Here is a 21,662-nt window from a genome sequence, read left to right as displayed (position 1 = left end):
ATATCCATTGATTATACACTTCTGCAATTGCCTTGAAACAGACTGAGCTCAGGCAAAGACTGGCTGCATGGTACCACAATATTACATATAATCCATTTGTCAGTATCCTTCATTTTTAGGCCTCTACCAAGTACAAAATTTTCCCTTTTCCCCTTCCATGAATTTTAATTCAATATAAAAACAAAGAAGTTCTAAATCTGACATATATGTATACACATATATATGCACTAATATATAACATTATCCAAAATTCAAATTCCAAGCTGAGATGTTTTTCATTTCTCCAAACAGATCATTTTAAAAATGTATCTTTTTTAGTAAAGACTGTTATTATATATTTCCAAAAATATTCATGTAGAGAAAAACCTACCCTTCTATTTCTGAAGCTACTGTTGAACAGCACGCGAAACAATTAGAAGGATCAGAATCAGGCAAACACTGTTCTTCATCCTCAAAGGTCTAAAAGAGAGAGAGATGTTCTGCTTTAATACACTGCCTTCCTAGTGCTGTGGGCTTATGTTTTACTCATAGCAATAAATGTGCCTATATAATACTCCAATACTTACAGAAATTACAGAAAAAGGCTTTGATTTATAAATAACCCAAATGAATTCAGTCAGACTATTTAGGAACTCAATGTCCCAAAACCTTTGTCACTGATCACATATGTAGGCTAGGATTCATGAACATGGATGCAACAAAATACTACAAATTCCCTGAATCCATTTAAAAGATTCTGCAGTTTCTTCTGATAGGTAACCATAATCAGAATTCAACATGAGCATCTTCAGAACCAATCTCCTAAAAAACCACTTATGTTCTTAACAAAATACTGAACAAAAAAATCCTAATTAGTCAGTTCTCGAGGGGGATTTTTGTTGGTAAACATGAAGGAAATCTGTGACAATATCCACATAATCTGTACCAATCCCATTTAACAGGCAGGAAATACCATTATTCCAGTTCCCCGTATTAATGAAGACTTTTGACACAATAAGAAATTGAATAACACATGTACAATGGTCTCTCATTTAGGGTTAAAATCCATAAAATTGCCCCATATTTCTTAGCTGCAATCATACTGCAGAATGTGTACAAAAACAACCAATGGTCATTACAAAAGCTATTTTGAGATAGTTGAGGGTTTTTTTGTGATTATGATAAGCAGCTGCCTTACCAGAGAAAATACAGTAAGCACACGATCTGTGTAACAAGAGGAAATGGACATCAAAGGGATGAGTGTAACATGTTTAATATTTTAATAAAATAATAGGGGCTACCATAAATCTCAGAACTCACTGATAAAGCCTGCAACCAAATGAGCCATTATTACATTAGTTAATGTAATAACAAACGCCATTCTTACTTGGAAGCTCCCCTTCAGCACCTTTATCCCTAAAGACAGTTATTTTGTAAACAGCTTATCCAGCTCAGGAACTCCATTCCATAACAGGCTGTGGGTGCTGTGAGAGACACCTGCTTTCAAACCATCACTGTGCACACAATGAGACCGCAATCAATTTTTATACAACTTATTTTGGCCGTTTACCTCAGTCTTTACTTTTGGTTTTATGTAGTAAGTTCCGGAAAACTGACATTTCAGTGTTGTTTTGGGTGAACTGCAGTTATTTTAAAAAATAAAGACTGTACGTAACAGAGTAGTTAACAACAGACATTTGTCTGAAAATCTACTTAGATTAAATCATGAAAAGTCAGCATTTCAGGGTTCTCTTCAGGAGTCTGTGCAAGAACTGTCTCTTAACAGACTATACAACCTAGCAGTTCAGTATTCAGGTTACAGGCAATCAATGTTTCTAAGACTAAAAAAATAGATCGTTTAGGGCATTATTTATAAATTATAAATTATTTATTAAAAAAAAAGTGAGAGAAACGTGAGCCTAAAAACATATAAAATACGCATTAAGCTTTTAGCTCAAGTTCTACCTTACCTGTATGTGAGCTAACTTTGCTAATGCACAGAATCAGTGACACTTGGAGGAAATTAAGAATTACATGACCAGTCTCTTTCAAGAGCTGTATAAACAAGCCCCCGAAGGACAGCCAGCTGGCAGGGCACACTTCCCAGTCCTTAAACTATCTAAGCATGCGGAATGGTATGGCCCCTTCTAGATGCTTGCACATCCTGACTGCCTGTCTTTAAGGTCACACTTCACCTCGTTAACCAGCCTGTTCTCATCCATCTTGTCCAGAAACATCAGGTAGGATTACCAGCAGAAGAAACGAAGGATTTAGCAGGTAACGCAGGTTAAAGATTAGCAAATAAAACAGACAAAAAAGCATATTCTAACCTATATTTAACAACCAAATACAAACATAGTTGGTGTAGTAGATCTCACCCACAGTTCTTAAGGCACTTCCAGGAGATGGTAAAGGCTGCTGTTTTCAAACAGATAAAGCTGATGTAAATTTGGAGCTACTGTGCTCCCCCCTCAAGGTGATACTCTTGCAATGACCGTTTTAAGGGGAAAAATTCTAACAAAAAACCGGACCTTTGAAGAAGAAAAAGCTTTCTGCCAATTTAACATCACTCTCAGTCAAATACTGCACAACTTCTGGGTTCCTAAGAAATGTACAGAAGTACTGCAGAAAGTTAATGACCCAAACTATCTATCACATGATGCATTCTATTAAGCTTCTAATGTCTGATGCTGTGAAAGGCCAAGACAGAGATTGAGAACAATGAAATTCTGGGGGAACATGGTAGTAGAAGCTAATTTCTATTTAATACGTCTACTTTCTCACTTTCCCATTTAAGTTTTTATGGTAAATATTGAAATTAAAATGTCATCCATACGAAAACTCACTTCTCATCTGTAAAGACAACAATTCACTTTCCATGCTTTCAGGGAAAATGGAATACATAGATCTGAGGAACTCACTTAAAATTTCTTTCCTCATTTTTCTTAGTATTATTACATTAAATAGCTGTCTCTGCAATTCATAATTTACAAATCTCATTTCCAAGCAAAGGATGTAGCTTTGCAACTTCTCAAAGAACGAATCCCAAAGTATTTTATTTTCCTGAGAATCTTTAGTCTTGCTTGTTGCTACCTTACTTGCACTTGCATACAAAGAGACACCTCTTTACAGTAGGTGGTTTGAAAATTTAAAAAGCATACTGTATTATCTTAACTATTCTCTCATTGAACTCAAAGTACAGCTGTTGTGATGATGTTTCTCATTTGTGAAGTCTTTACCTTTTATCTTCAATAGCGCATATATCACGAAAATCCCTCTCAGTGAATAAAGTTCCTTCATATTCTAGATCCATCTAACCAGAGTTGAAACAATTGCTGTGTGATAATCTATTGATTATGACGTGTACAACTATTACTTTATAATGTGCTTAATCTTGTTTTCATCATGACAAAAAGACTAATGAATTTTACCAAAAATACTTATGGAAAAGTTTAACCTGAATAACTAATTTAAAAACAGCAATAAACAAGAAGGGATCCATTACATCAAGCACAATGTTCAAATAAAATGACATATTTCCTTCCTGGATAATCGGTTCTTGTCTCTATAAAGTAATTGGAAGATGAAGTAACAGCATCCTGGAGAGTTTGAAGTGCTAAAGATGTCAACATTGTCTGGTACAGTAATTCTTAAGGCTTTTCTGGACTATGGCACTATCAACCAATATATATATATATTTTTTTTTTTGTGAGCCACAATATATCTTAGATAAAGATGCCATATATGAACAGGAAGTAAAATTAACCAGTTTTTCATTAAATATTTCAATGACTTAATGTGATGAATTTCAACATTTTCTCATTTCACATAGTTCTGTAGGATACCTACAGATCACTTTTCCACAACCACTATTCCAGTGTAGGTATTTTACTCTGTGCAAAATATCTGAGCAGAAACAACTAGTTTTAACAAAAAACCTGTAGCATGGGCCATGTGTTCTGACATTTGCATTGCTGTGGTCTATTTATTTCTTCTATCTGTATTCTTTCAAAAAAATAAATTAAACTTACAGGAGGAAAAACAGTATCAGAAGAAATATTCATACCCTTCAGTTGTCTTTCAACATGTTTAATAAGTATGAGTAAGGTCAAAGAAATAACACCCTGTGAGCCATAAGCCATGCTGAGCAACACCTAATAATCCATCAGACATTCTTGGATTTTTGCACTCATGTTCACCCTTGATTGTTTGAACTATTGAAGTTCTTAGCTAAATCCTGCTCTAAACAATGTAGGCAAATTGTTCTATAACCCTTTAAAAAAAATCAGAATAGTTGAGATTAGAATTCATTAGAATAACTCAAAACATACATCTGTAACATTTCCATCTATACCTTCAACTCAGCTGAATGAAATACAACAATTATCTCATATTGCTCCCAGTTTGTGTTTATTTATTAAAAGTTCCTGTTGGAGCCTCTTGAAGTTTATCAAGAGGCAGAAAATGACTAAAGTCAAAAGCCTGAATGTACCTGAGTTACAGTGAAATCTATCCTAACTATAACTTTCTCCAAGCAGGCACATTGAGCAATTCAGAAGACAATAAAACCTAAACTTTATCAGTGTACGTTTCTACCCCGGGTGCAGTCAGTTTTACTAAGTCAATACCATGCTTGTTAGTTCCAGAAAAAGCAGTCACGTTTCTTCATTTCCCTCCTTGGAGATAAACTTTGCATCACCTCAAAATGCTCACACAAAGCAGATTTGGCTTGCTGAACTAGAAAAAAAGTTAATAGATCCCCTTCGTATTAGAAGAAAAAGAACTACTGTAACATTGCAAGCTCTCGCTGGTTCTCTTGATCATATTAAACAAAATTAGTGCAATTGGGTACTTCTGTACAGTATTATTCTAAACTCCTCCTTATACTACAACTAAATGCCTATTTTTGACAAGGGACATTAGATGCCTGTTGTTTTTCTGCTTTGGTCAAGAGTTAGTGTTTTTTATAAGTACACTACAAACACAGTGAATTGTGTAGATAATTTAGCATCTCTTGTGGTATTAGAGTGAAACCTCCCTTTAGTTTGCAAAGAAAAGGGAGGAGTGGGGGGAGGGATGGCAGATGTATATTAACTAAAAATTCTAAACCTCACCATACCAATCAGTATTGATTACCTCAATCTTCATTAAACACTTACATCTTTCCTGGAGGTAAAGAGTTCATAGTTTTCTTCCGCAGTTCTATCCCTACCAAGAAATCACACCAAAATATAATTTCAAAACTTGTCTGTAATGAATAAAAATAGCAGCAGAATGACAATATGTGTCTAGTACCTCTTTGGAAAGTAGCAATGCACTAATACCATGTTATCAGAACACTATCCATGAAGACTCAAATATATTTTGAGTTTCAAGAGAATATTTGTGCTGGCAACGGTTTAGCATTAGTATCTTTCAGCTAAACTGGAAAATCACATCCTAAATCAGGACCATGTTTTGGAGAGTTATGAGACAGTGTACAGTTTATTTCAAAGTGACTGTACTAGAACCAAGTTTTCCATTGCATCAGCAAAATGGGTGAGACAGACTTCAGCAGCTCCTCGTGCTTCTTACTGACTTCCCCAATGCTCTGTCCAGTGGAACACCATTGCTATGGTTTTTAGCAGCCAAAAATATTAATACAGTGCACAGTATCAAGAGTTAGGGGCTCATTTACTCTTTAAAGTGCATACATACAATTGTCTCATATCACCTGCAATTGCTCAACATCTTTCCACAGAACTCAGCCAACTATCACAGAACCATGGAACCACAGAATTGTATGGCTGTCAGGGACCTCTAGTCCAACCCCCTGCCAAAGCAGGTTCCCTACAGCAGACTGCACAGGTAGATGAGTCTTGAATATCTTCAGAGGAGACTCCACAAAACCTCTGTGCAGCCTGTTCTACTGCTTTGTCACCTTTACTGTGAAGAAGTTCTTACACACATTGGTGTGGAACTTCCTACACTTCAGTTTGTGGCTGTTTCTCCTTGTCCTACATAGATTTTATTATAAATCTTTCTACCCTTAACTGGTTAACCTTCTCTCTGGTGAATTTTATAGCTCCTGCAGTTGTTGAAGGTTGTTGAAGGGAGTGAACCTGAAGGAACACAGACGCAACTAAAACCCAACATAACTCCATGACCTGCCCGATAGCTGCAGACTGCCAGCGCCTGCTCAGTGACTCATGTTTCTGAGTAGCCGTCTGAGCAGTAATTACATCATTTAGACTTATGCCTTTTTAATAGCTGCTTTCAAAAAAATTCTTTCCCCTAGGCGTGTTGATTCTGTGAAGTAGGAAAGAATGAAAGCCCCTGAGACACTAGTTCCACTTCTAAAGCCTCAAGTATGCACGAGGAAGGCATTTCTCTGAGATGGGTTTTTTCCATTATTGTTCTTCCTCATGAGTAAGCTTAGGGCCATGTTCCGACCCCTCTGGAGAAAATGGCTTCTCACGTTCACCCCGTGTTCTAGAAACGCTCATTTCTGTGGCTCTGGCGACGCGCAAGCACACCTGTAGCACCTCAGCCACGGGCTGCTGCGTGCTGGGGAGTCAGAAAGAGGACCCGAGGCACCAGATCACGCGTAACCCCGAGCCGCGCTCATGGCCTCCTCCCGCCCCACAGCCCCACTTGGCGCCCCTGCCCCCTCCTTCCACCTCCACAGGGCGCAGTCTGTCTCCGGCCGCAGCAGGAGCAGAAGGAACAACGCCCGCAGCGGCACCATCACTGCCCACCCTGTCACTAACGGCCGCGGACTCGCGCCGCCGCGGTGGCGCCTGGGGCGGCCGCTGACCAACTGTTTGCAGTTACAGGTGCCGTTCGCGGGAACCACGCGCCCCAGCGTGCACCGCGCCCAGCTCCGCGCGGCAGGCCGCCGGGCGGGGACCGCGGGGCGCGATGGGTAGCGTAGTCCGCGCCGCGGGGCGCGGGAGATCGGCGCAAGGGCGAAGAAGGCGCCCAGAGCGCCGGTAGCGGCAGCGGGGCGGGTCGCTGCCGGAGGCGGCTCGGCAGGGCGGGCGGTGCCGGTGGGCGGCACCACCACCTGGATGCGGCATCCCCGCCCGGCCGGGAGGAGGCGGGGGCAGCGGGGCCGCCGCGCGCTGCCGCATGTGCCTGGAGCGGCGCCGGAGCGGGCAGCGCGAGCCATGGCGGAGCACGGCGCCCCGGCGCCCGCCATCCCCAATGGCGGGTGCGCGGCCCGCCTCCCCGGCAACAAGGTGACCGTCGTGCTGGGCGCCCAGTGGGGCGACGAGGGCAAGGGCAAGGTGGTGGATCTGCTGGCGCAGGACGCCGACATCGTCTGCAGGTGCCAGGTGAGAGGAGCGCGGGAGGCCGGCCGGCGTCGCCGGGTGTCACCTTGAGGCCGCCCGCGCCCCTTCCCCTCTCTCCGCCCGGCGCGGGGCCGCCGTGGGCTGGGGGCGAAGAGCGGCGGCCGGGCCCAGAGGCTCTCAGCCCTCCTTTGTCCCCGCGAGGCGCGGGGAAGGCGTCTCTTCGGCCGCCCGCGGCCGGGAGCGGGAACGTGCCCCGGGGTCGGCGCTCCCCTTCCCGCCGCCGCGCTCCACTCTTTGTCTGCGAGGCGCCGGGGAAGGGAAGCACGCCCGCCCTCAGCATCGCGCCGCGGCCCCGAGGCGGTGAGCGGAGGGAGAAGGCGCGGAACCCCTCTGTCTGCCTTGGGATTTCCCCCTGGGTCGCTTTGTGGAGGCCTTGTTCGTAGAAGGGTTGCAAAGTGAGTGTAGCCTGTAGACAGGGCGCTCCTCAGTGCCTGCATCAAAACAAACGGAGATCCGAGAGGAGAGCTTTTTCTTTTTCCCTTAATATTTCTCTCGTAGCGATTCTGTGGAGTACCATGGCGTGAGCTGGAGCTGCGTGCGTTTTTTCCCGAAGTTAGAGGTACGGCTGCACAAAATGCCCGTGGCACGTGTGGGCTGCACCTCGGTTCTGTTATCTGCCCGCTACCGCTGGGTGCACGCACGAAATCCATATTTGATAAATGCATTTGGGAAAAGAGCGCCTTTCTCCTAACAGTGTGAACACTGAGACGTTGTACAGTCTAAGGAAAGCCGTGCATAAAGCTGGGGTTGTCAAGGCTGCGGCAGTTGCAAAGCAGAGAAATAAAAAAAAAAACCCAAAACTTGGCAACTTGGAGGCGGATTTGGAAGTCAAGAAATACAACTGGTTTTGCAAATGAATGACTTTTCTCATTCCCTGTGTTTACACAAACCAAAATGTGCTGCGGGGCACAGAGCACGGGACTGGTTTTTTCTCTGCAGCCTTGCTCTTGGGGCAGGCGGTGCCAGGTGAGAAGCACGCGGTGCTGCGTTCCGCCGGGGAGGGGGAGGTGGCCACGCTTAATGGATGTGCTGCTTTCTTTCAGTCAGCTGAGCAAAGATCAGGAATGGGGAAAAACTGTGGTGTGATCTTGGTGGCTGTTTTGGCCCTCGCTAACTACTTGTGGCTGCTGCTGAAGGAAGGAGGGTTTTTTCTCTCCTTTCTTCCGTTTCCTGTTGAGGGCCTCATGCTGTCAGGGCCTCCTCCCATGTTTGGAGTTAGATTAAATCGTCAAAATGGCAGGAAACTGTTGGTTTTTTTTTTTTTTTTTTGGTTGGTTTTACTTTCTGCTGTTTTAGTAAGCAAAACTGACTTGACTTGGCTCAGTGGAGCCCACAAGGAGGTAAGCAAAGAGAGGGGTTTCCCAGAATGAGAGGGAAGATAGGGCTGTTCTCATCTAGCAGTGCTGACTTGTGTGTCATCTCACTGTGTGTTGTGCAGGAATAACCCTGATGGTTTTGTTGAGCAAGAGTATGAAGATGACTCTTGTGTGTCTCATAGCAGTACAGCCAATGAAAACAGGCTGTACCTCAGTCTGCCCTTGGCTAATGGCAGCTTCCTACAGTCCATACTTCTGGGTCCTGTCTTCCTGTTGGACTCTGTTCAGCTGTGTAGTTGCTAAAACACCTGTGGGTGAGGCCAAGTATTTCTGTCATGTTCCTATGAAAGTGTGCTAGTACAGCTACTTCATTGGTGGACTCAGTAGGTTGTAGCTGATATTAGGTGGCTTAGAAAACTCTATTGTATTGGAACTGAAAGTCTGGGAGCTCTCACATGGCTTCATACCACCATGCTCGGTTTTGTGCAGATGTGGGCCATAAAAACAGTCCTGCAACAGAGCAAGTTATCACTGACTTCTACAACTCCTGTAAGGGCAATGCACAGTTACACTTGCCGTATCTTCTTGTTTCATAGGTAACAGGTGTCCTCATTACTTCTGTAGCTGGCTGCCTGGCTGATGCAAGCTGGGGCACCTGGAGCAGGCTGCCTGCCTAGGTACAGCCAGGACACCTAGTGCTGTGGCTGTGCTTCTTCCAAATATCACCTAGGCTTTGGAGGTTGCTCAAAGGATGTGAAGTTTTCTTGTTGTGTTTATTAAAATTAGTGATGAGGTTTCAGAAAAACCAGACTTCTAACAAACAAGGCTAAAGCAAAGACATGCCCAGAGACTGCAGGTATGTAGTGTTAATGCAGCTGCTCTGGCAGCTGTGGTTGTGTAATGATGGCACTGCCAGGACTGAGGGCTCTGATGCATTTAATGCTAACACATCTGCAATATAGTCATAGTATGTACTGGTTCTTTCACTGTTAAGTTTGAATAAGAGATACCTGGTAAAATGATGCTTTCATTAAGGCAAATACATCTATGAGACTTCTGCACTTAAACCTACCTCTGATGCTCAGAGGCTTACAGACCAAAGCCTTTTTACCTGCTGTCATTTAAACTGTAGTCCAGACAGTAAAACAGAACAAGAATTGGTTTGGGTTTCTGGATCAGTTGTCAGGAAAAGCGTGCTTGTGTGGTTTTTTATTGTCATGCTTTCCTCTAAGCAAGCAGTCAGCCTTGCTGCCCTCAGAGCTGGCAATGTTTAAACATGTATGTTGTGTTTTTGCCAGTTCCGTGGGTAATGGAAAGTTAAAAGGAGAACGTTCATTGTTCTGATTAAGGGACTTCCTATGTTGCAAAGTGCAACCAAATTAGGAAATTTGATTACTATGATTTCATTCCTTAATGGGTATGGGAATGGCAAAATAATACAAGTGAATGATTTGAAGTAATCATCTTATCAAAACAAAGAGTAGAAAAAACATATTATGCGTCTCTTATTACCTCCCTTCAGTGTACCCCTGTACACAACACAGCAAAAACAAAACAAACAACCACCCGACATGCTGTCTTTGCTGCATGATTCTCATTTGTTCATTTCTTCAGCACATTTGCTGGTCACTGTTCTAGCTCTACAGGTAGCTTATTTATTTGGAGTAATACCTCAGAGATGAAGATTTTGAAGTCTTCCAGAATTAAGGTGTGCTCACTGTGCTGGAGAATCCTATCTTCTTGCTGCTTCAAAACTGAATTGAAGCTTCTTGCCACATCTCAGCTGATACCAGCTTGGCAGAGATGGGAGCAGGATAGGAGCTACAGCAGTTTCCATCAGATCAGGCACTCCGTAGATAATGGCATGCTGGAGCTCTCCCTCTGTTGAAGTGCTCTGTGCACCTGTGGGCTGTGGTCATCAGCATGCTGGTAACGTGCTGCTGGATGGAGAGGTCAGTAAAATGAGTTCATTGACCTGACAGGAGTGAGTGCTTCACAGACTGGCTTCAGAGCAGTGTGGGTAGGTGATTGCTCCTTGTTGTAAACAATCCAGCAACAAGGCATTATTTCAAACAGAAGAGCAGCTGGAACCTCATGTTAAGAGGAGATCTTAACAACACAAGAGAACAAATTACACCTTGACACACGGGTTTCTTGCTGTTCTTTCAGACTGTTATTACAGAATCTCACTGTTTTCTTGTGGTTGATGAAGATGCAGTCCTTCATAGCAGCTCAGTCAAATTTCAAATATATTTTTTTATTTTTCTCTTGCTGCTTTCTATATTTAGAAGAGGCTGTCTGTAGATGGTTTCCAGAATCATTATTTGTTATTCATATCCATTCTTTACTCTATTGCTGTGGAACGTAGAAAACAACAACGGGTTCTGTGCACTGAAGCAATGTAGCACTGGACCCATCTATGCTTTCAGCATTTTTCTTCTTCCTTATTGACTTCCTTCACCTGATCTCATATCTCTTAGGGATAGATCAGTCTTTTTTTCTTGATTCAAATGAAGACTTGCATTATGAGTCCAGTTTCCTACTTGTATGGCATTTTTTTGAGATGAGCAGAAGAAACTTGGGCTAGACGTAATGAAATTAATGTTTTATTTGTTAAGAGAAAGTAGGCAAAGAATGATGCTGAATGTTGTTTATACTGAAATCGTGGGATAGGTTATATAGTCGAGTTTGATGGCTACATTGAGCAAGAAATTAATTATGAATATGTATGCGGGGCAATGAATTTGTTATCCACACTTCGGTGTTATTTTTCTATTTTTTTTTTTTTTTTCCTCAAAGGAGGGATGATTGGCAAGCTGAGGGTCTACGTAGATTTTTGACAATATGATTTGAAATGGGAAGCCCCATTGAGTGGCCCAATAATTGCAAAGCTACCTTGGGGTATGTAATGGAATTTCAGGATCACATACATTGCTCACCTTGTTTAAAGGTGTTTCTGGAATGCCAAGAAGCTACATGTGACAAGAAGGAAGGGATATATGCATCGTAATTAGTGCTGATAGCTCACTTTTTTCTGTATTTGTGGCTTTTCATTTAAGAGTTAAATGGAAGTGTTTACGATCATATGATGCCAAAGCAGCACGGACTTGCTTCTTGCCCAGCATGACAGTCACTTGTATTACTAGTTCAGAAACCACTGTGCCTGCTCTGAGCTGAAAATTAATGCTGCAATGTGGTGGCAGGAGGAAAAAAAAAAAAGGTGTGCACACCCACACACCTCCGATAGGGAGAGCTCAAGGAAGTGCATGACTCCTTTCTGAATACAGGCATAAGATAACATCTTTTTAAACTAGGCAATTAATTTCTGTTCTAGAGGAGTCAGCTTGAAAGCCTCCTTTGCTCTACCCGGAGGCATCCTGTTTTAAGGTGGACCCCTTGGCATTGCTGTGTCATAAGGAAAGGCAGTCACTGTTGCAGACTTTGGGGGGCTCTTTAGTGCATATTTTAGTATATCAGAGCTGCTTTAAACAATTCTGAGTTTAATGTCAGTATTGGAGCCCTCACAGTACATTTCTAGCAGTAATTTCAGTCTGCTTTTCTAATAAATCCTCCTGTGCGCTTCAGCTGTTGGGTGAAGTTGTGGTACTGTAGGCTGGGCAGCGAGGAGAGTGCTGGTGTTGGCAAGGTGTCAGGGTTTGAAATGCTCCCTTGTCTTGGTACGTACAGATATGTCTTGGTTCATAACAGATTTTAGCGCTCTGGCTACTGTACTATATAGGCGAGTTCTATGCACCAAGAAAACAGAGTAACTGCAAATTCTTCTCACCAGAAGGACCAGCAGTGAAGTCCTGTAGGTATTTTTCAGGTATGTCCGTGAGATCGATTGCAAACCCACGAGCATGGGAATTTCCAGAGCGGACTCGTCAGAGAAGAGAGTTCTGGCTTGGGATTTTTCCTATAAACATTTCAAGGTGACTCTGTATTGTTTTCGGTCATTTTAGAAAATGAGATTCCATGCTTCCTCAACTGTGGGCTTCACTTGGCTCCAGAAGAGCTCTTAAGGTAGCAAACGTTATATTAGTGTTATTTTTGTCCGCTTAAATTTTTTACATCCTGAGTAAACTTTAATATTGAAATGTATTTATGGAAAGCTAAATGAGTAACTTAGGAAATGCTGCTTGTACCTGCAGACCTAGCAAAAAACAAACTGAGAAATCAGCATGAGAAACCAAGCACCCCGGCAAACAATGAGTCATTTCAACTTCAGTATTTTGTAATACAATTCCAGGGAGGGGGAGGTGGGAGGAAGGAGTCTGACAAATATTATAAATGCTCATTCTCTGTGCTCTGTACATGGCCTGCACTGGAAGGTGTTATCACTGGACAGCGTGTAATGAGCTGAAGGGCAGGTAGCCTGCAGGAAGGTTCCAGGTGAGAAGGTGGTTTTGCTCAGAGACTCAAAAACAATAATTACATTGTAGTCAGGTGCTTGTACAAATATTATTCAATTCTTTAACCCAAATATTTTAACTGCCAGTAAAGGTACTTAAAAAAAAAAAAATTAAAAAAAATCGTGTGTTGCCTTCCAGCACTTTGGTGGCAGGTCTTGGCCAGTGGGACTCACTTTTTTGATTTGTTGAACTTACAAGTTTGTTTTCAGAAAAATATCAGCCAGCAGGTAATGACTTTTTTCCTTCAAAATTAGTATTTTCAGGCACTTGAAACTATTGCAAGAAGGGTGTTTCCTAAGAATGTTTATCAAGTGGCACCCAGATGTACAATACATGCAGCTGCCTTTGCTATCATAAGCCCCCTCTGTGCATGTGTAACTGATCCTGTTCACGTTTGTCAGGATAGGGGTACTTTACAATAGTTCTGTGTATAGTGCTGACTGGCCTATCTATATTGAGTACATGGCTGCAGATTCTTGGATGTGGTGCTTAAACTGAGAAGGATTTTCACGCTACTTAATCTTCTTCAGCAGGTTAGAGGGGGAAAAACAACTTTTTTTTTTTCCTTAAAAATCTCTCTGAGCAGCTTACTGCTCTGGAAGGAATATTTCAAACAGGTGTTTCATAGGGATTGGTTTTTGGTACGGGGCTTCTAGAGAAAGTAGGTGAGTAGGTAGCCTGTTGTTCCCATGATTACTGTCATCCTAACAGAACTTGTCTGGTAACTTGGCTATTACTGTGCACCTTCCCCTCAGATGCCTGTATACTTAGCGGTTCTACATGCTGAATAGCTTGGATGTTGTGGGATTACCAGCTGGTGGCCAAGGATCACATGCTTTTTCAAGAAAGTGATGTAAGCATACTGCAATAGTGACACTGGAAGAATACTAGGAAATATATATTAGGACTGTGTATTTTGTTTGTTTTTCCCTCAAAACTATGACTGGAAGAGATGTTTCCAAGTTTCTGAGCTTCACAATTCCATGAACTGCTCAAACTGATATTGTTGGGGAGAAAAAAAAGAGGTGTTCAGTTCATATTTTATATTAAGTAAGCTCACATTTCCCAGTTACCAGCGGAAAAGGTTAGGTGTCACCCAGTGGTTGCTACCCTCCCAGGATCACTAGCAGCGGTGCAGGCAGCAGTGAGCAAGTTGCAAGTTGGAGGCTGCATCTGGCCTTGAAGCCAATTCTGAGAAGCAACAGTGGTACTAGGCATTGACCACAAGGAAAAGTGAAAAATTAAGGGAAGACAGATTTGTTTTGCAAAGTCCAGGCTCATGGCAGCTGAAAAGTTGAGGAAATCCTATTCAAGACACAACTTAATACTGTTTATAATTTGGCAAAGCTCTGGGCTGCTTTGCTGAGAGGGCTGATCCCATTGGCGCTGTAAAGCATGTTGTGAGAGAAGAGAGACTTTCCAAATACTGTTACAAAGATGTGGGTAGAAGGGATAGTGTAAGGAAGGGAGAAAAGGACAAGTGGAAAGTGAATGGTTTTAACTTTTCATTCACCTTCCTCCAACACAGTTATGTGGAAATTGCTGACTTCTGAAAATCAAATTTTAGAAACCTCAGAGTATGTTAAAAATTATGCAGTGCTGTGCTTTGATAGAGATGCACAAATATAAAAAATAGCTGTCAGTCTTTGAAGTAAGCTTTATTAGAACACAGAAGATTGTTTGTATCCTTACCTAACAGACTCCTAGCATAACCTAGAGAGTTATTTCAGTGTTAAATAAGCAAAAGTTAAGCTCGGCAGCATCAGTTCTTACAAATAGCTGTAATATACTGAGAAGCCATGGAAGCAGGGAGAGAGCACATAGCTGCATAAAAAGGTGACGTTGGTTTGATTGTATACAGCAAGGGTCTTGCAGACCTTGAAGGCTTTCTTCTAGTCCTACATATACTGTTGATGCTGACCTGTTTTTTGGTCTTCTGTGACTTTAGTTTGCTTAAAAATAGCTAATATATTTGTTCCTTTTTTTTTTTTTTTTTTTTTTTTTTCTTAAAAGGAGTTCCTGACTTATCTTTTGTGTTAGGTGTTTGCATCTTTGCTGTCTCACAGAGTGTCACTTTTACATAATTTGGAGATTAAATATTGCATACCGAGCATGTAAAGTCTTGAGTTTGTTAAATGTTTCTCAAGAAATGACCTCTGTGTTTTTCTTCCCCTTTGGCAAAAACTTCGTAAAACTTTGAAGTTTGAGAATAAACAACGAAATTTCTTCTCACTGTTAATGAAACACAGGAGTTCTCCATTGATGTTTAAATAATTGAATCAAAGGAGTGTTGGCTTGAATGACCCAACTGATCCCTTTTGGATCACTGTGGTGAGGGAGGAGTGAGAAATGCAGGTAGAAAGGACTGAAGCCAGAGGTGACTTCCTCAGTTTATACATTGGATTAAGCCTGAAGGCAACAGTTATGAAGATGTTGGTGTTATTGTCAGTTTCTGGATGAAGGGGAGATGAGAATTCTGCTGACTGGGGGGAAAAAGAAACAGACCAAAACCAACACTATTAACCCACCAAACTCGAGAACTCAACAAGCCCCCTGCTGCTAGAACTCTGAATTTGGGTTTTTGTAAACAAAATTGTTTACCAAAGCTGTGTTGTGCAATATCTAAGCATACAACATGAGTATATTTCACTGATAGTTCACTTTAAGTATACGACATGAATCATTCTCTTTGTATATTACGACTCATTAGTTGTGTAACAGTACACTTGCATTAGGCTAGGGCTTACCTGTAAGTCAATATTTTGAAGGCTTTCTTAATTGAATGCTGTTGTTGTAGTGCTCTCCTAAAATACAGTTTGAAACTTTAAAAATTGAACTTTTTGATGGACTGATGCTGAAAGCAGGGTGTGAACTGACCAGACACTCCTACCTATCAATTGTTCGATTGGGCAATCAGTAGCTCATTTGGAATGAAATCTTTCCATGCTGTAGGCATTTTCCTAACACAAACAAGTGAACTCTGAGGATTAAAATTTCAGTATAATCTGCAAACCAGCATTAAGAAACCTTGAGAACTAAGAGTGCATTCAAGTGGTGATTCATCACACACAATGCTGAGATTATTTTTTTGTTTAACTTGCAAGCAAATTCCCTTGAAGTATAGCTGCTAATAGCAAAGATCTGGAAGTTTATGTAACTTGGGTGACTAGCTTGCTTTTGGAGAAAGCATGAGCTGCGCTGTGCCTGCGGTTCAAGGCTGAAAGGATAAAAAGCCAGTTTTATTCTGTCAGCCATGAGGTATTTTCAAATGAGCGTGGAAACAACACACCTTTGTGTACCTTGACGTCATTCAGTAGTGTAAGGGAAAAATCTTGGTACTACCAACAAACAGCAGCTCTGTCCTTATGCTGTGCACCTTACTCAAGCTGACTGGCCGCTGAACTTTGTTAGCACATCTAAATGACACAGTGAGCTTGGCAATCTTTTAAAAGACTAAGAATTTATTGTTAAGCATGATATACAATGGCCAATTTTTTTCTTCTCTTAAACATTTTGATTCTAGAAAAAAAAATGTTATTGCTAAATAACTTGAGAAGCAAAACATGAAATTTCCGGTGAGTACGGGATTTCAGTTTGGACTCATCTTCATATTGGCAAATTACTGCTACCTCAGTATTCCAGTATTGTACTTAGACCTATTTATTGAATTTACATTTAAAGTGTGTCAATCTATAGGTTCAATTTGTTTATATTGATATTACCAGTGGATTTAATGGGAATAAAGTGAAGGAATCTGATGAGGAAGAAGGTAACTACCAATTTCGTCAGATTCTCTCTACTGTAAATGCTCTTTTTGTATCTAACTGTTCTTTCTTCACCTGCTTTGCTTAGATTTGCAAACACAGAGTAAGGGAACTCATATAAATAGCTTGTATGATAGCTAAAATAGCTGTAATTTATGTGTGTAACTTAATAGTTACTAACATAAATAGCTTGTATAATAAAAATAGCTTGTATAATTTATGTGTGTAACTTAATAGTTCATCAGATACAGCCTAGTTTTTGAGTAACCCGCAGTACCTGAGGAATTATCAGCATTGCATTTAGAAAACAGTTGTAAGACATCTACTTGCTAATGTAGCTGTTCAGCATCCTTTTAAATCAAAGATACAACTGTGGAGGTGATAGACCTCTAAACCTTTCTTAACTGCTGCTGTTGAGAGGACGGGAGGGAAATTATTTCTGAACTTTAATTAAACAGATTATTTTTGTGTATGTTTCATATGTAGTGAATGGGAAATTTGGACTTTTCTGCTTAAGTCTCTTGCAGTAAAAACTGTCTCTATCGAGAAATCTACAACTTTTTCAAGGTACTGCATGGAAAAGCTCTGTAATGTATTACAACTTCACTTACATTCAGGTGTTCTCCTTAGGAGAAGGTCTTTATGTCTTCCCTCTGTTTCCAAAGGGTGTCAGACTGCTATAAGCTGAGATGAGGCATTTATCTATGGCAGAGAGGTTTGAATATCTAAGAATATTCCTTACTCATAATGCAAGATATATGGCTTTAGGTATCGTGTTTGTGCTGCTTACGTGTTTTAGAGCTACCAAGTAGGCTTGGAGTACCAAGTAGGCTTGGAGCTTATTTTCAAAAGTATAACAAATAAGAACTGGGGATATTTTGTAATGTTTTGTAATCTATTTAGTTTCGTAAGACTTAGACACAGGGCCCTTTTTGTATTTTTGAAGTATTTCACGGTTTAACAAATCTCTTAATACTCTTGTACCTCATGGTCGTGAGAAAAGGTAGAAATGCTGAATATTAGTTGGTGCAAGGGGTCTTCTACTTAACTGCAGTTGTCTTGGTTGTCTCTAGAGTCACTTCTTAACAGTGGGCTTTGAATACTAATGCCTTGTGCTGGCTGAGGAGGCATAGAATGAACTTGTCTTGTTATTGTGGAAAAACATGAAAAAGACTGAACCACAAATTCAAAACAACAAGCTTGCATGTTGCCAAACAGCTGACCTTATCCTCCCTGATTACACTAGGGCTTTATCTACTCATTTTTAACTGGTATTTTTCTTTGTTAATGTCGCAGTTTGACTATTAATGTTTATTCTTCATAAGTGTAGTAGGAACGTAGTGAAACTGTTGGTGGCTTTTAGAAATGTTTGCATGTTTCAGTATATTTATAGCTCTATCCAACAATTTCTAGAAATATATTAATCTTATTTTTAAAAAAGGCATTTTTACTTTTGATAAATACCATCCGAAATCTATGACTGATAATACACATGTTGAATTTGTCAAGCATGACAAACCAAGTACAGCAGACTTACTGGTAGAAGGAGGTCTCTAATAGATTTTTTTTTTTACCAGTAGCAGAAATTAAAGCTGCGAAGTCGAAGATGGAATGAGTTTATTCCATATGTGTGCTATTTTAATTTGTCTTCCGTTTGAAGAACTATTAATGTATTTTTTTTTTTATTTTTCCCCTTGCCACCTTAGGGAGGCAATAATGCAGGACACACAGTCGTCGTGGATTCTGTGGAATATGACTTCCATCTTCTGCCAAGTGGGATTATCAACCCAAAAGTCACTGCATTCATTGGTGAGTAGGATACCTCTGAAGCAAAACCAGACAATAATGTGGTTTCAATCTTTTGACATAATAAAACAACAAAATATACTCGAGGACAGACAGAAGCAGACAGGAATTTTCCTTCAAATTCTTGCAGGCTTGAGCTTTGCTTAAGTTTGGATTATGGATGTTTCTTTTGTCTTCGATAGGTCATTTTTGTTGTTATTGTTCTATCAATGCAAACAGCTAACTGCCAAGCATATCTTCATTTTTCTTTCCCTCTTTTTTTTTCTTCCTATCAATGATTTCTTTTATTGTCACAATTCCTCCTCCATTTTATTCTTCAGCCTCCATAAATGACTACCAGTACCATTAGCCACTTTCTTCCCTTTTCCATTGAATTGCAGAAGGAATGTTGATTCCAAGAAGATCCATGTACTGTGTAGATCTTGTCAAAAGGTCTCTTCAAGAGAGTACACTAGAAGATTTGGGCCAGTGACAGTACTAAGTGATGTCAGGATCCTACGGTTTGTTTGCTTTGCAAAAGGAGATTTAGGTTGTCCTCTGTTGCTCCATACTAATACACTTACCCATTTTTACTCTTGGAATCCTGTTTCTGGTCCTACTCATTTTCCTTCGAATGGTTTGTATGACTAACTTACTTAGAAATTTTAAAAGCTACACAGTATTACTTCCTGAAAATGAAGGTGAGCTTAGAACAATCCTATAGCTGTGCATGTGTTCATGTGCTCTTTCACAAATGAAGTTGTTTCTGCATTACTTAAAAACTATGACCTACCAAGATTTTCAGCTGGCCTTTTTGACACCACAAACTCCCATCCCTTATAGTGTTCTTATACAAGCCAGGATTTTGTTGTTATGCTCCTTCCCACTACTTCTTCCTGCACATCTCGTTTCTTTGGTCCTATAGTCATGTGTCTCAGCTTGGGTCTTGTACAAATAGTAAGTGGTCGTTGTCAGTTTGCTAACTAACACAGCAACTGAAGAGCATCTTTCAGTACCTGCTGAATTCTTGGGATTGGTTTGTGGTGGCTGTGTGCTTGCAGTCAGTGTTAATGCTGTACTCGATGGGAATTTGTCAGTGCCTCTTTTATATTATGATTTCTTAGTTGAATTGCTTTGGATTAACTCTCCGTCTAGTGCTTCTGTGGAAAGTGCCCAAATAGACATGGAAATAAAAGTTCCCTCTGATGGAGGGGAGGTTGGGATGCTAATTTCTCCTAGTTTTGCGGGCTGTGACAGACATTACTGCTTTTATTTTCTTTTGGTGTGCTGTTGTATTATGTTTCTTTTAAATGTTGTTTCTGGAAGCCTGTGAAAAAGGATGTTCATTTGCTATGTTCTGTTTGCTGGACTCAGGTCAAGTAGGGAAAAACACCTTATAAAAATGCAGTGGGCAGGAGAGAGCTTTTCACAAATCTTTGTGCCCATCTCTTGGCCTTGTCTATTCGGAATTTTGTTGTTCTAGTTTCTTTTAAGATTGTTGCACTGTTGTGTTTAAAACTCTTTTAGAGGTTCTAACGTATTTAGTAAGAAGAAAAAAATTCTGCTTAGTTTAGGTTGCACTAAAAGGGTTTATAGTTTTGAAGAAGAAAAAGTGTGAGAAGAACAGAGGGAAGAAGTGATTAGGATTGTACCCCAGAAGTTTTAGCAAAGTTGTTTTCAATAGTCAATATTTTAATGTTCAAAATGCTTGTATTATTAGATGATTAAACTAGAAGATTTGCATATAATTCCAAATGGCAGGTCCCTTCATTCTTTTATAGGCAGTCTCATACTGACAGCTTTAAATGTACTGGCTTTGGCATCATCTGAAGGTGGTTCAGTTCTGGTGTATGGAAATGCTTCTTAAAGCTGTTGGTGATGCTGGTTAATTGCGTAGTCTCATTCTGAGCAATGTGACAGTGTGGCAGTTCTGTTTCCTGTAGGAAAGTGAGTTTGCTTCTGATGGAACTTTTAAATGTTTATTTTTGCTAGTCTCCTAATCACCCAAAATCTCTACGTGGAATATTCTGAGTCTTTACAGGTGAAGAGGCCTGAGGGAGTGCTGATGTTTATAGTGATGTTAGAAATGTGCAAAACTTATAAAACTATTGGGTGATTAAAATTAGGTGTAAAGAGGGAAGTTAATTTTAGAAATGAGGAAGAGGAAGTTGCTTTCTGAACGGTCCCACAGTGTTGTTACTGTTTTTCTGATCTAAATTGAAAGTTTGAGCTTCTCAAAAAGTCACACTTTGGATATAAATCAGTCTTTTATAGATTAATTCCTAAAATGAAAATTGTAATATATTAAAAGTTTAAAAAAATAAAATACTCTGTGTGCAAAGCATGAAGTGACTTTGAATTGATTGAAATATTATTCTTCCATGTTTGACATGATTCATTATACTTTGTGTAATGGTCTTTTTTTTCCTCAGGAAATGGTGTTGTAATTCATTTGCCAGGACTCTTTGAAGAAACTGAGAAAAACTTAAAGAAAGGAAAAGGTGAGGAAATCATAAGTTACTGGTCCTAAAATGGCTTGTGGATACTTCCTACTGTCTTTTGAGATTTAGGCTGAGGATGCTTTCTGTAGAGGTTGTGTATAGTAACTTTTTTCCAGAACTCCATTTACTGGCTTCTTTCTGACAGAAGTCTTGCTAAAAGACCCAGGGCCTTGATGGGAAATATAGACAGCCAAAAGGTATCTGTACAACTTGAAAACAGAACGTGTTCTAAATAAGAATTATCTGCAGACGTTTGTTGCTTTAAGCAGTGAATTTGATAAAAAAAAACAAACTGTTCAAGTACATTAGCTGTTAAAGACACTTTACGTCTTCTAATCTTAGCATATACTGTGATGATGAGTGTTAATGGAAGTGAGTGTGACAGTGATCCTCTTGATTCAGAGTTCTCTCTTTGGCTTCTTGCTGTCATGTCTGTGGCCATGTTTGGTAGCTGTCTGCTAGAAATGAGGTAAATCAACTGAATTTTTCATAAGTGTAAAACTACTAATTGATTACTGAAGTTGAAGAGCCAGTAGAGTATCAGGAATTCTTTCTCAGAATAGGCCTGATT

At 40.4% G+C, this 21,662-nt stretch overlaps 1 protein-coding gene and 1 long non-coding RNA gene across 3 annotated transcripts in view; one reads left to right on the top strand and one right to left on the bottom strand.

Annotated features, from left to right (window-relative positions):
• Positions 1-267: 267 nt before the first annotated feature.
• Positions 268-6,722, bottom strand: LOC122164170. The gene is made up of 3 exons (XR_006170145.1): positions 6,639-6,722; positions 5,139-5,187; positions 268-459 (listed from the first exon to the last, which is right to left on the bottom strand). It is a non-coding gene; the product is annotated as an uncharacterized LOC122164170 (long non-coding RNA).
• Positions 6,723-7,120: 398 nt separating this feature from the next.
• Positions 7,121-21,662, top strand: part of ADSS2 (adenylosuccinate synthase 2) — a 32,425-nt gene continuing 17,883 nt past the window's right edge. For both annotated transcript variants that reach the window (XM_042818868.1, XM_042818859.1), the window contains exons 1-3: positions 7,121-7,295; positions 18,512-18,614; positions 21,023-21,091. In XM_042818868.1, the coding sequence (XP_042674802.1) occupies positions 7,128-7,295; positions 18,512-18,614; positions 21,023-21,091 (340 nt within the window). In that variant the 5' untranslated portion in view covers positions 7,121-7,127. The remainder of the gene's footprint in view (positions 7,296-18,511; positions 18,615-21,022; positions 21,092-21,662) is intronic.

The sequence above is a fragment of the Centrocercus urophasianus genome, unplaced genomic scaffold (genome assembly GCF_019232065.1).
Source record: "Centrocercus urophasianus isolate 14NV4802_14NV808 unplaced genomic scaffold, USGS_Curo_1.0 seq_10, whole genome shotgun sequence".
NCBI classification, from domain to species: domain Eukaryota; kingdom Metazoa; phylum Chordata; class Aves; order Galliformes; family Phasianidae; genus Centrocercus; species Centrocercus urophasianus.
The sequence above is the reverse complement of the archived record's forward strand: the minus strand, read 5'-3'. Positions and strand labels throughout refer to the sequence as shown.